The 15,480-nt window shown below is 42.0% G+C and overlaps 2 protein-coding genes and 1 pseudogene across 11 annotated transcripts in view; all 3 read right to left on the bottom strand.

Moving 5' to 3' along the window:
- Positions 1-15,480, bottom strand: part of LOC311013232 (protocadherin gamma-C5-like) — a gene marked incomplete at its 5' end in the record, with an annotated part of 293,577 nt that overhangs the window by 145,686 nt on the left and 132,411 nt on the right. The gene's annotated exons all lie outside the window — the stretch shown is intronic.
- LOC311013243 (protocadherin gamma-A3 pseudogene) lies at positions 58-2,656 on the bottom strand (annotated as a pseudogene). Its single transcript has one exon. The product of its transcript is annotated as a protocadherin gamma-A3 pseudogene (transcript).
- Positions 3,487-12,761, bottom strand: LOC311013312 (uncharacterized protein; the record flags this gene model as incomplete). Its single annotated transcript, XM_084009355.1, has 3 exons — positions 10,339-12,761; positions 7,039-9,469; positions 3,487-4,874 (listed from the first exon to the last, which is right to left on the bottom strand). Exons 1-3 carry the CDS (start codon positions 12,748-12,750, stop codon positions 3,487-3,489), a joined length of 6,231 nt encoding a protein of 2,076 aa, XP_083865481.1. The 5' UTR covers positions 12,751-12,761.

Genomic DNA, 15,480 nt, shown 5'->3' on the forward strand with positions numbered 1-15,480 from the left:
TCACCGTGAAGGTAACCAAACAAAGGAGGGATAGTCATTGAGACAGAGTTATATAATTTAACTCACCTCTAGAGGAGAGTCAGGTTCATCCAGGATGCTCTTTTCACTCTGTATCCGCTGCATCGTCCCGGTAGAACTGGGGTCCATTATCAGCACGTTCTGACTACCGGCTCTGCCGAACTTACAGTCACTCTTTCTGGAGTCGGTGGTCCTGCACACCTCGTAATTGTACACGTGTTGGAGAGTCCCTGTCCCCAAAGTGTCTGAGTAACGTGGTGGATAATATGGAATCACAGGGAGACTGGAGTGATACAGGATGCGAGACTGTCTCCATCTGTAGATCTTCACTGATATAATAACCACTAAACACGTGATGAAGAGGAAGGAGACTACAGCCAAAGCCAACACTAAGTAAAAAGTCAGGTTGTCATTGTACTCCTTGTCCTGTGTAAAGTCAGTGAACTCAGACAGAACTTCAGGGAAGCTGTCCGCCACCGCCACGTTCACAATGACTGTAGCTGAACGAGAGGGCTGCCCGTTGTCCTCCACGATAACAGTCAGTCTTTGTTTCACAGCATCTTTATCAGTGACTTGGCGGATAGTTCTGATTTCTCCATTCTGTAAGCCCACTTCAAACAGCGCCCTGTCGGTGGCTTTCTGCAGTTTATAGGAGAGCCAGGCATTCTGTCCAGAGTCCACGTCAACAGCCACCACTTTAGTCACCAGATAGCCCACATCTGCTGAACGAGGCACCATTTCAGCCACCAGAGAGCCTCCAGACTGGACCGGGTACAGAACCTGAGGAGGGTTGTCGTTCTGGTCCTGGATCATTAATTTGACGGTCACGTTGCTACTGAGTGGAGGGGAGCCTCCATCCTGCGCTTTGACGACGAAAATCAGATCCTTGATTTGCTCATAATCAAACGAGCGCATTGAATGTATCACTCCGCTTTCTGCATTTACGGAAACATATTGCGATAAAGTAGATCCACCGATATTAGTATCTTCCAGAATATAAGATATACGGGCGTTTTGGTTCTCATCAGGATCTTTAGCCCTCAGTGTGAGAACAGAAATACCGGGAGAGTTATTCTCTGCAATGAACGCATTGTAAACAGCTTGTGAAAACAGTGGAGCATTATCGTTCACATCAGAGACCTTTAAATGAAAGGTTCTTTTTGTTGAGAGAGGAGGCATCCCTGCATCTGTCGCAACAACGGTGATGTTATACTCTGAAACACTTTCACGATCTAACACAGTATCTGTTACCAAAGTATAGTAATTCCTTAAATTGGACTTAATCTTAAAAGGTGCGTTTTGTTCTATTCTACAGTTGACTTGTCCGTTATCACCTGAATCGAGGTCTTTTACGTTTATAATGCCAATAGTTGTACCGAGAGGAGAGTCTTCTGACACGGGACTAGTGAATGACATGACGCTGATGATAGGGGCGTTGTCATTCACATCAGTTACTTCAATAATCACTTTACTCGAATCTATCAAACCTCCCAGATCTTTTGCTTCAATTCTGAGTTCATACTTTTTATCTTTTTCATAATCAAGGGAACCTGTTATTGAAATGACGCCATTACTTTCATCGATCATAAACAAATCACCGAGACCACCTTTGAGATCTGAAAAATAATACGTTACAATACTATTTGACCCGGAATCTGCGTCACTCGCGTTAACAGTTGTAACGTAAGTATCTTTGGGAGAATTCTCCATCACTGTGGCTTTGTAGACAGATTGGTTAAATAGAGGAGCATTATCATTTGCGTCAAGGACGGTGATATCTATATTTACTGTACCGGATCTCTGCGGAGTTCCACCGTCTACAGCTATTAGCTTGAGAGACAGATTAGGGTTCGTCTCTCTGTCCAATGGCTTCTGAAGCACCATCTCTGCATATTTCTTTCCATCTGCATTTGAGTTTTGTTTTAAAACAAAATGTTCATTCTCGGTCAGAAAATATTCTCTGAGTCCATTGACGCCCACATCCAGGTCTTCTGCACTCGTCAATGGAAAACGAGCACCAGTATTAGCTGATTCGCTGATATCAAAATGATTGGTGTCTCTTTTGAACGTCGGCGAATGATCGTTTATGTCTGTTATTTCAACTGTAATTTGATGCAACTCCATGGGATTTTCTAAAATGACCTCAAAGCTGAAACTACACGGCGTTACGTCTCCGCAAAGCTGCTCCCGGTCTATTCTCTCCTTCACCACTAAAATCCCTTTGTCTGTCTTCAGCTCGGTGTACTGGATGCTCTCTCCGGTCACGATCCGGGCCCGGCCAGAACGGAGCCTCTTCAGATCCAAACCAAGGTCCTGTGCTACATTACCGATTAGGGAGCCTTTCTTCATCTCCTCTGGGATAGAATATCGGATATGTCCGCTCACCATATGGTTGAGATAGAAGAATAACAACAGAAGCTTCCAGTTCTGTCCGCAGCCAGAGCGCCATTTTACGCAACGGGAGAAATGTCGTATTCCAAATGACATGGCAAAATAAAAATAGGAAAATAAGCTGCAAGTATCCAAGCACGAGGTTTACTGAAAATAAAAAATACTGCACGAACTAAAGGAAAAGTATGTCGTCTTTTCAAGTTAGTCTATTAGACTGAATATAGATGTCAATTGACGCGGATCTGTCTTCCAGTAATGTCAGCCCACAGAGAACACACTATCTCCTTTCCTCTCAGAAACCACGGTGGTAAGGGAGGGACTGTGTCGTAATGTTATAGAGATCATGTTGGCTTGATCAACAGCGTCCCTTAGAGTCTAAAATCAGCAACACCATGCAACAAAAATCATTCCTGGAAATGTTTTTTTTTTTTAATGATGATAATTAATTGATTGTTTGATGATCAAAGTTATCTAAGAAAAATCCAAACAGTTTTCAGTAACAGAACAATAACCTCATACTATGAAATAACGTCACCCTGAGTTGATATTATTTGACCATATACACTCCTCTAAAATATGCAAACATGTTTATACAGAAAACATGTCAATCTACAATTTAAACGTGACTCCAGGAAGTGATATAAAACAGAATGCAAGGACTCTGATCAATCTATGATGAATGTGATCAGTAACCGGTGTTTATTTTGTGGGTGGGTATAATAGTTCAGGCCAAGTGAAAACAAATTATTTGAACAATCACGAGTGCAAACAATAAGAAAGTCTGGAGATCACTCACACTGGAAAAGCAAATTGAAACTAACAAAATCTCAATCTGCATATAAACAACATGGCACTAAATCAAAGCATTGGTTGTGTGTTATAATAAAACAGCTTATCACTGCCTGAGTCTGAAAATAACTGCTTAAATGTTTTTTTTAAGTTACGAATATATTCCTATCAAGTAATGCAGATGTAGTTGCTGTCCGTGGTGCTGAAGACAACGGCACAGGATGCAACAGTTCACCGTGAAGGTAACCAAACAAAGGAGGGATAGTCATTGAGACAGAGTTATATAATTTAACTCACCTCCAGAGGAGAGTCAGGTTCATCCAGGATGCTCTTTTCACTCTGTATCCGCTGCATCGTTCCTGTAGAACTGGGGTCCATTATCAGCACGTTCTGACTACCGGCTCTGCCGAACTTACAGTCACTCTTTCTGGAGTCGGTCGTCCTGCACACCTCGTAATTGTACACGTGTTGGAGAGTCCCTGTCCCCAAAGTGTCTGAGTAACGTGGTGGATAATATGGAATCACAGGGAGATTGGAGTGATACAGGATGCGAGACTGTCTCCATCTGTAGATCTTCACTGATATAATAACCACTAAACACGTGATGAAGAGGAAGGAGACTACAGCCAAAGCCAACACTAAGTAAAAAGTCAGGTTGTCATTGTACTCCTTGTCCTGTGTAAAGTCAGTGAACTCAGACAGAACTTCAGGGAAGCTGTCCGCCACCGCCACGTTCACAATGACTGTAGCTGAACGAGAGGGCTGCCCGTTGTCCTCCACGATAACAGTCAGTCTTTGTTTCACAGCATCTTTATCAGTGACTTGGCGGATAGTTCTGATTTCTCCATTCTGTAAGCCCACTTCAAACAGCGCCCTGTCGGTGGCTTTCTGCAGTTTATAGGAGAGCCAGGCATTCTGTCCAGAGTCCACATCAACAGCCACCACTTTAGTGACCAGATAGCCCACATCTGCTGAACGAGGCACCATTTCAGCCACCAGAGAGCCTCCAGACTGGACCGGGTACAGAACCTGAGGAGGGTTGTCGTTCTGGTCCTGGATCATTAGTTGCACAGTCACGTTGCTACTGAGTGGAGGGGAGCCTCCATCCTGCGCTTTCACTACTAGCTGAAGCTGTTTAACTTGTTCATAATCAAAAGAACGAACCGCACTAAGAACTCCATTTTCAGAGTTTAGAGACACATAAGTAGAAACTGGACTGCCACTGATTTGTGTGTCTTCTAAAAGATATGAAATTCTGGCGTTTTGGTTCCAATCAGAGTCTCTTGCAGTGACAGTAAAAATGGATATTCCAGGGGAATTATTCTCTGCGATGTAAGCAGAATAGCTGCTTTTATCGAATAACGGTGCATTGTCATTTACGTCAGATATTTTCAGATGTATCTTTATTGAGGTAGAAAGTGGGGGAGACCCAAAATCAGTGGCTGTTATTGTTATATTATATTCTGACATAGATTCTCTATCAAACTGTTCATCTGTGATCAAATTGTAATAATTTGTTAGGGATGATTGGATCTTAAAGGGAAGTTTTCCATCTATAGAACATTTTATTTGCCCATTTTTCTCAGAATCTGCATCTTTTATGTTCAAAATAGCAACTGTTGTACCAGGAAGTGCATCCTCGGAAATGGGGCTAGAAAATGACATTATACTTATAACTGGGGCATTGTCGTTGACATCAAAAACATCAAATATGATTTTACTTGTACCAGTTAGGCCACCCTGATCCTTTGCCTCTACTCTCACCTCATATTTCCTGTCTTTTTCATAATCTATCTGACCAGACACAGTAACTGTACCGGTGTATTCATCAATACTAAATATATTCCCTGCACTTCCTTTCATTTTAGACAGACTGTAAGTAATGAGTCCATTTGAACCACTGTCAGCATCTGCAGCATTTACTGTAATAATACTCGTGCCTTTTGCTGTGTTTTCCATGACAGATGATTTATACAGTGACTGCTTAAACACGGGAGCATTGTCATTGACATCTAATACAGTGACATCTATATTTACTGTCCCAGATCTCTGTGGAGTTCCTCCGTCAATTGCAATTAGTTTTAAAGACAGATGCGGATGTCGCTCTCTGTCTAAAGGCTTCTGGAGAACCATTTCAACATATTTACTTCCATCTGGATTTGCATGCTGCTTCAATATAAAATTATCGTTTGGTGATAAAACATAATCTTGCAACGCGTTTTGCCCCACATCTAGATCCTCTGCGCTCTGCAATGGAAACTGCACTCCAACTACAGCTGATTCGCTGATTTCGAGGCTGATAAGCGCGTCTTTATTTGGAAATACGGGAGCATGATCGTTTATATCTAAAACCTCAACAGTTATTCTGTGCAGTTCCATGGGATTCTCTAATATCACTTCGAAGCTGAAGCTACATGGCGTTACGTCTCCACAAAGATGCTCCCGGTCTATTCTCTCATTCACGACTAGAATCCCTTTGTCCGTCTTCAGCTCGGTGTAGTGAATGCTTTCTCCGGTCACGATACGGGCCCGCCCAGAACGGAGCCTCTTCAGATCCAAACCAAGATCTTGCGCTAAATTACCAATAACTGAGCCTCTCTTCATCTCCTCTGGTATGGAATAACGAATCTGTGCACCTACCATGTTGACCGCATGAAGCAGTAACACAAGCAGTCCTATTTGACATCGACATCCATAAAACAATCGCCATCTTGTGCATTTGTAGGTGACAGATCCCAGACTTGCCATCATGGTAACAAATACAAAAAAAAAAAAAAAAGGTTGTCCGTATCCAGTTGATGTGAAGGTAAAGCTGCTTCCGATATATCCGTTTACTTCTTACATGTGAACGATTCTTTGATATTTACACGCAGGTCTGCGAGACCGTGTGTCTCTTACGTGCGTTAAACCTCGACAAAACACAGAGAGCATTCTAAATGGTAAGTCGGAGGATGGACTGCATGACGACATAACACAGAGAATATCTTACTGTCCAACAGCGTCCCTTAGAGTCTAAACGGTGAAAATCAAATCAAGTTCCTACCACACTAAAGCACTGAGACTGAACACGTCTCTACGCCGTGTGGAAATCACATAGTAATGATTAAATGAAGCATTATAAACACATTTGAACTCAACAAATTGTTTCATGGCGGATTGTGTTCAAAAGTATAACAAGAGGGCCTGAAGAGAATGAAATCTCATTCTCAAACGATTCGTCCACAATGCATTTGGTCCCACAGAAGATACATAAATCACATTTTAAAAATAGTATGAATACAAGTGTTGTATTTAGAGAAACTACAGATTATTACACCCTAATAAAATATTAATGATTATGCAAATATTCTGTATGAGGACATGTTCAACGGTAGTATGCAGCACAAATGCAGGAAGAAGTCTAGACAAATTAATATTGTGGCGCGAAAGAATGTGGTGGTTCGGGGTTCTGTATTATGGTTTTGCTCTAGACGTTTCATTAATTCATGACAGTTGTAATTGTTCTACTTTGAATTTTCAAGGTGCCTCGACAATTATTCGCAACGCAGTATTACTTTCCTCAAAACACATAAAGGCAGTATACAATAGTTGAAGAACAGAATTCGAATGCTATTTATTTAGGAGAATAAAAGCGTCCAAAGCCGTGTCTTTAAAGATGTAAGATAAATCAGCATGTATTTAGTTGAGATGCTGTCCATGGTGCTGACAAATCCTGCATGTGCAACGGTTGTTATCAATGCAACAAAACAAAGGGAGAGAATAAAAGGGCACCAAAACGAAGTTAGAATATCTAACTCACCTCTAGAGGAGAGTCAGGTTCATCCAGGATGCTCTTTTCACTCTGTATCCGCTGCATCGTCCCTGTAGAACTGGGGTCCATTATCAGCACGTTCTGACTACCGGCTCTGCCGAACTTACAGTCACTCTTTCTGGAGTCGGTCGTCCTGCACACCTCGTAATTGTACACGTGTTGGAGAGTCCCTGTCCCCAAAGTGTCTGAGTAACGTGGTGGATAATATGGAATCACAGGGAGACTGGAGTGACACAGGATGCGAGACTGTCTCCATCTGTAGATCTTCACTGATATAATAACCACTAAACACGTGATGAAGAGGAAGGAGACTACAGCCAAAGCCAACACTAAGTAAAAAGTCAGGTTGTCATTGTACTCCTTGTCCTGTGTAAAGTCAGTGAACTCAGACAGAACTTCAGGGAAGCTGTCCGCCACCGCCACGTTCACAATGACTGTAGCTGAACGAGAGGGCTGCCCGTTGTCCTCCACGATAACAGTCAGTCTTTGTTTCACAGCATCTTTATCAGTGACTTGGCGGATAGTTCTGATTTCTCCATTCTGTAAGCCCACTTCAAACAGCGCCCTGTCGGTGGCTTTCTGCAGTTTATAGGAGAGCCAGGCATTCTGTCCAGAGTCCACATCAACAGCCACCACTTTAGTGACCAGATAGCCCACATCTGCTGAACGAGGCACCATTTCAGCCACCAGAGAGCCACCAGACTGGACCGGGTACAGAACCTGAGGAGGGTTGTCGTTCTGGTCCTGGATCATTAATTTGACAGTGACGTTGCTACTGAGTGGAGGGGAGCCTCCATCCTGCGCTTTAACAGTGAATTCCAACTGCTTGATCTGTTCGTAATCAAATGAGCGCACCGCATGTATTACTCCGCTTTCTGCGTTTATAGAAACATATTCAGAAACTTGAGATCCGCCGATCTCACTCGCTTCCAAAATATAGGAAATGCGGGCGTTCTGGATTTCATCGGGGTCTTTAGCATTAACTCTTAGAACAGAAACACCTGGGCTGTTATTCTCTGCGATGGATGCACCATAGGGGCCTCGTGGAAATACTGGTGCATTATCATTAACATCCGAGACCTTAAGATAAAAGGCTCTTTTAGTTGAGAGGGGAGGCGTTCCTGCATCTGACGCAATAACCGTGATGTTAAATTCTGACAGATTTTCACGATCTAATGCCGAATCAGTCATCAGTGCATAATAATTTCTCACATTGGATTTAATTTTAAAAGGAACATTGCCTTCGATAGTGCATCTTATTTGTCCATTTCCGCCCGAATCAATATCTTTAACATTAATTATGCCGATGGTGGTACCAGCAGGGGAGTCCTCTGACACAGGACTCGTGAATGACATAACGTTAATGACTGGAGCATTATCATTAACATCGATTACCTCAATTTCAACGTTGCTAGAATCTGTCAGTCCGCCTTGATCCTTGGCTTCAACCCTGAACTCAATTTTTTTGTCTTTTTCAAAATCTATTTCCTTTGCCACATATATTCTCCCAGAAGCCCCATCTATATCGAACAAATCAGCTATCCCTGCTTTGGTTTTGGAAAAGTAATACGTAATCTTTCCGTTTGAGCCGCTATCTATGTCGCTTGCATTCACAGTAACAACGTAGGTGCCTTTTGGTGCATTTTCAATCACAGCGGCCTTATAAAGTGTCTGATTAAACACAGGAGCATTATCATTGGCATCTAAAATGTTGACATCTATATTTACTGTACCGGATCTCTGTGGATTTCCGCCGTCCACAGCCACCAGTTTTAGCGACAGGCGTGGCTGTACCTCTCGGTCTAACGGTTTCTGAAGCACCATTTCAGCATACTTACTGCCGTCGGGATTGATTTGTTGTTTCAAAATGAAATTTTCATTCGGAGTTAAAATGTAGTTCTGCAGTGCGTTTTCCCCGACATCAGCATCGTCCGCGATCTCTAAAACAAAACGGGAACCAAGCACAGCTGATTCGCTAATTTCAAATTTCAAGTGACTGTTCTGGAAAGTGGGAGCGTTGTCGTTCACGTCCAATACTTCTATGGTCACAGGATGCAACTCCATTGGTTTTTCCAATAAAATCTCAAAGGTAAAGCTACACGGCGTTACGTCTCCACAGAGCTGCTCCCGGTCTATCCTCTCGTTCACGACCAAAATCCCTTTGTCTGTCTTCAGCTCAGTGTATTGAATGTTTTCTCCGGTCACGATACGGGCTCGACCAGAACGGAGCCTTCTCAGATCCAAACCAAGGTCTTGTGCGACATTACCAACAAGGGACCCTTTCTTCATCTCCTCTGGGATTGAATACCGGATCTGCGCCGTCGCTTGATGAAGAAAAATACATTGAAAAATAAACAGATACACTGCTCCTCGTAGTCGTCCAAACAATCGCCATCGTACTCCTCCTCCCACTCGAGGATCTTCTTTAAATGCCATGTGAAAACGGGGCCTTAAAGCGATCTTAACAATAGAATGAGGTATTCAACTCGCCGAGTAAAAGGCATAAATTCCAGGTTAATATAGATTTGCGAAAGACGTGTCAACTGTGTCTCCGATCAGCGCAAGCTCGTATGAAATACATCGCCTGTTGTATAACGCAGTGAAATGGGAGGGTAAAACACTGCCTCATACTGCACAGTAGAATTGATTTACCAGACAACAGCGTCACTTAGGGGCTAAAATATGGAACTCGTACAACCAGACATCCTACAATATTGCAATGGCATATTTACCAATAAATACAGTTGGTGACAAAATGAAGAATGCGGGAGAAGACTCCTTAAACGGTATCGTGTTCTCTATAAAATAAAAACAAAGCTTAAGCCTAGTGTGGAAAGAAATTAAATAAAAATAAAGACAGTCATACCCCGTGGGCAGTGCACTGCCAAATAACAGTTAGCAAAGAAAAAGTAATAAAGATAATATTCACAAACCTCAAACATTTTATTAAATTATTCAAAATTACTTAATCATACAACTACCTTCATTAGTATTGTTATTATCAGGCATAGTCACCAAATTGTGAAATTAAATCTAACCAGGACCTCTAAAAGTTCAAGGCAACGCAACATAATCAAGTGACAAGATTATCTCAGTGCAAACAGCACTTCAGCACCATGGACAGCGAAAGAGCTGCAGCACAGACAGTAAAAAACACTATTCCAGCTACAAGTAGTTTTATCAGTACCAACCATTTGAACGCGAATCTTCTATCAACATGTTGTATTACTCACAAAGAATACAGACTCCCTCACGTGTTAAACCGTGGAAATAATTAGATAAACAGACAGCGACATAACGGCAGTAAAAGCAGGAGTATTCTAACTCACCTCTAGAGGAGAGTCTGGTTCATCCAGGATGCTCTTTTCACTCTGTATCCACTGCATCGTCCCTGTAGAACTGGGGTCCATTATCAGCACGTTCTGACTACCGGCTCTGCCGAACTTACAGTCACTCTTTCTGGAGTCGGTCGTCCTGCACACCTCGTAATTGTACACGTGTTGGAGAGTCCCTGTCCCCAAAGTGTCTGAGTAACGTGGTGGATAATATGGAATCACAGGGAGACTGGAGTGATACAGGATGCGAGACTGTCTCCATCTGTAGATCTTCACTGATATAATAACCACTAAACACGTGATGAAGAGGAAGGAGACTACAGCCAAAGCCAACACTAAGTAAAAAGTCAGGTTGTCATTGTACTCCTTGTCCTGTGTAAAGTCAGTGAACTCAGACAGAACTTCAGGGAAGCTGTCCGCCACCGCCACGTTCACAATGACTGTAGCTGAACGAGAGGGCTGCCCGTTGTCCTCCACGATAACAGTCAGTCTTTGTTTCACAGCATCTTTATCAGTGACTTGGCGGATAGTTCTGATTTCTCCATTCTGTAAGCCCACTTCAAACAGCGCCCTGTCGGTGGCTTTCTGCAGTTTATAGGAGAGCCAGGCATTCTGTCCAGAGTCCACATCAACAGCCACCACTTTAGTGACCAGATAGCCCACATCTGCTGAACGAGGCACCATTTCAGCCACCAGAGAGCCACCAGACTGGACCGGGTACAGAACCTGAGGAGGGTTGTCGTTCTGGTCCTGGATCAGTATTTTCACAGTCACGTTGCTACTGAGTGGAGGGGAGCCTCCATCCTGCGATCTCACGCGTATTGTGTACTCCTTGACTTGTTCATAGTCGAATGAACGCAAAGACTGAATGACTCCACTTTCCGTATTAATGGAGAAATATGCGGAAAGCGGATTTCCATTAACTTCGCCATCAATAAGAAAATATGATATCCGTGCATTTTGACCCTGATCTGGATCGGTGGCGTTGATGTGCAACAGAGCGACACCAGGCATATTGTTTTCCATTACCTGAGTGCTGTAAACACTTTGGCTGAATGCTGGCGGGTTGTCATTAATATCAGTAACGTCTAAAACGACCGTTTTTTTGCTCGATAAGGAAGGCAAGCCCTCGTCAGTGGCAGTGAGGGTGATGCTGTACTTGGAACGCTTTTCTCGGTCGAGGGTTTGCTCCGTGACCAACGTGTAATAGTTTCTTAGAGACGACTTGATTTTGAACGGGAGATTCTGATCAATATTTAAATGAACCTGACCATTTTTACCGTCATCTTTATCTTGGACACTAATCAGCGCCACAACTGTGCCGGGAGCGGAGTCTTCTGGAATTTTACCCGAATATGAAGCCATTATGATTACTGGACTGTTATCATTCACATCTGCTACCTCGATTACTATTTTGCTGGCACCTGCGACACCCCACGGGTCTTTTGCTTGAAGGTTTATTTCGTAATTTGCAGAAACCTCGTAATCGATGTCACCGGTGAGTTTAACCTCTCCTGTGACAGAATTAATTTCGAAAGGAAAGGAAGAATCTCCCTCTAAGTGAGTGAAGGAATATGTGACGTTACCATTGAAACCTTGGTCGGCATCTATAGCACTAACTCTAGCAATAACTGTGCCTCGCAAAACATTTTCCAAGACAGATGCTTTATATACGGATTGCGTAAAAACGGGAGCGTTGTCGTTTGCGTCAAGAACAGATACATGTATCCTTACTGTGCCAGACCTCTGCGGTTCTCCCCCATCGACGGCCGTTAATACAAGCGTATGCTCGCTTTGCGTCTCGCGGTCCAGACCACCCTTAAGCATCATTTCAGCATATTTACTCCCATCTGCCCGACTCTGTTGTTTGAGAACAAAATGCGCATTTTCTTTCAAAGAGTAACTTTGCAGTGAGTTTATTCCTACATCAGGATCAGCTGCGCTATCGAGCAAGAATCCTGTCCCCGTTGGCGTCGATTCGCTTATTTCCAAATTAATCTCCTTTTTTGGAAAAGCAGGAGCATGATCGTTTACATCTTGTATCTCGATGGTAATAGAAAACAGTTCAAGTGGATCCTCGAGGACAATTTCTAGACTAAAGCTACAGGGTGATTTCTTGGCGCATAATTTTTCTCTATCAATTCTTTCATTGACAACGATATGTCCTTTGTTCTGGTTCAGCGCAACATATTGGTTATCGTCATCTATAACGAGTCGAGCCCGACCAGAAACCAACCTTTTAACATCCAAACCAAGGTCTTTTGCTACGTCGCCGACAAACAGCCCTTTCCTCATCTCCTCTGGTATAGAATAACGAATTTGTCCGCAAACTGCAGCAACAAGATAGACAAGCAAAATGGAGACGCTCCTTTCCGACGAGGTGCTCTTTCTCTTCAGAATATCCATTTCTTCCTCTCAATATCAGATCCAAAATGTTATCCGTATAGGAGGCCTCGTATTTTCCAAATAACGTCGACTGTATTTTCTATTCAGTTAAATCCACACAGTGCCACCAACCATACGAGAGCCTTAGTGGATATATGCACGCAACTATCGCCCATTTTCTGGGAAGACGGGCGGTGACTTGTAATCAGGATGATGTCAGACAACTCCAAGTCTGCTTAGGCAGCAGCGCCACCAACAGTTACTAAGAAAAACAACATCCTCATCGGTATTTGTGTAATCCCGAGTGTATCCATGAGAGCCCGAACAATAAGTCTGTAAAAACGCCACTACATTTTTAATGTTTTCGAAATATAAAGAGAACTTAAAATTTCCACCATGCTTAAATATCAACTTACAAAAAGTACAAGTGGGTAAACCAGTTTATAATGCACTAGAGTGATCCCTAGTAATAACACAATTCCCCTGCAGGTCCTTCAAAAACTTAAATCAAATGTAAGAGAGGAACCAAATGTGTGTATGCAAGAAAATAAATGTGGCCCTACATTCACACAAAATGTAAAATGGTACATCGGAAGGATGGATAGATAGATGAGTGGATAGTGTTTTTCTCCCCTGATCCAATCTGACTGATGAGTATGTGACCTACATTAGAGTAGTGGATTTCTCATCTAGTGTGAAACCACTGCAACACTCATCCACAAGCATGAACGGATACTGCACTACATTCCTTCTTCATGCAGCTATAATGTAATGTCTGCGCATGTGGACTGCCTACTTTTATAGGTCACAATGGTGCATGTTCACATACGATATTACTGCTGCAGTGCAAAACATTCTGCACATCATGATTGTGCATTATTCAGGCTATGACTGCACAGCAGGGTGATAAATATTAATGTAGTTTAAAATCTCGGGTGGAATCACACAGCACAAAACGACAAGAGCAGAGCAGCTGCCTGTGTAACAAGACTGCTGCTCAACATCTCAGTCTTGCATGGATATGACTTTCAAAGCAGCATTTGGGAAGATATGCATCCAACAAACATTCGTTTGTCAGGTCGTTTCAATACAGTCTGTGTGTGAAGTGAAAATAGGTGCAGAGGGATAGAGAGAGTAAAGAAAATACATGGGAAATGAATGGAAACTCATTCTGGGCCAATAGTGTCTCATAGTGAGTGTTGGAGTTATATAATGGTGTTGCTGAGGCGTGAAAATAACAGATCTGTGTAAGATTTAAAGAGAAAGAAAAATGAAAAATCGTCTTACCTGCTGCAATGAAATCGATGTTGTATTCAATGCCGAGAAAAGAAAGGAGAAAGAAGAAAACAGTTAGTGTGAATCATGAAAAAGAGGTAATCAAATCAGGTCACATTCTTTTACATATATGTGCATTATATACATATCAACAGTGAAATAATCACTTATATAATGCATTGATCTTGTGATATATCAGACAGGGTGATAATGTGTGAATGAGAAATTCCCAGTCTGACCCCATTCATCAATTGCATAAAGCTGCCTTAATCTCGACTGACTTAAGTGAGACTTCTACACCACGTTTTTGGTAAATAAAAATAAGAAATTGTTAACAAAGCTAAAACTTCAACCTGCTCAGCTCTATTCTGCTCAACCCAGAATGCTGTTGGCAAAACAAAAATAGAGCAGTGTTTTCATTTTTAAAACGGGACTTCAGAAGATAATGCTGACTGTCAATTGGCAGCAGGCACCTTAGATGTGTTGACATGCTGCTATCAAAAGAACCACATCTCTAATTTAACCCAGGGTTGTATACGTTTATAAATAACTTTTAGGCTTGGAGTTACTTTATTTTAGAGCATTTAAGATATATTACACTATACTTCCTTATTATTAGCCAGCCTAATTTATGAGCACTTATCCTGTTATTTAGAACAGCATCATGTAAAATCAATTAAAATCATATTTTCAAATGCAATGCCAATTTATCATATAACAACCAAATTGCAAGAATCATCTACTTGGGTGACAAAACATAATTACAGAGAGATATATTGTCTTTGTGGTATGAACACATACAGATAAAGAGGTGCAGCTTAAAAGGTGGTGCTAGAAAATGCCCACTCCTAATCAAATGCAAAACGAACATCAGTGTTGAAAAACAATGGAAACTCTATGATGATTCACTTAATTAAAATCAGTCATGTTGCTGAACTGACATACTTTTCTTTCATGTTCCAATATTGTCATCCACACTGCCTGAAATTGTGTTATTATGACCCAGAAAAAAATAAATAAAAATGAAGCACTGCTTGTTTTTTCTCTTCCTTCCATGGCTGAAATTAGCCTACAGGAATAAAACAGCAACACACATTCATTCACATGGGAATTATTTTGATGACAAAACATCTCTGCTTCATAACCATGCAGTGAGTAGCCGACAGGAACGAACGCGCGCGCGCGCGCGCGCACACACACACACACACACACACACACACACACACACACACACACACACACACACACACACCGTGACACCGAAACATACGTCACTATTATTTACTAATTGTATAAGACTAACCACTGATCTGAGTGCGGTTCAATCAAAACTATTCATTGTAGTGCTTTGCTTTGGCATTACTGTTTTATATTTAGTTTGTTCCTGTTTTATGTGTGAAACGACGCTAAAAGACAGAAAAATACCACTCGTAATATTCTTTATTATGTTGTATTATGAGTAGTATGGCAACAATG

Source organism: Eutrigla gurnardus, assembly GCF_963514095.1.
Source record: "Eutrigla gurnardus genome assembly, chromosome: 5".
Taxonomy (NCBI): Eukaryota; Metazoa; Chordata; class Actinopteri; order Perciformes; family Triglidae; genus Eutrigla; species Eutrigla gurnardus.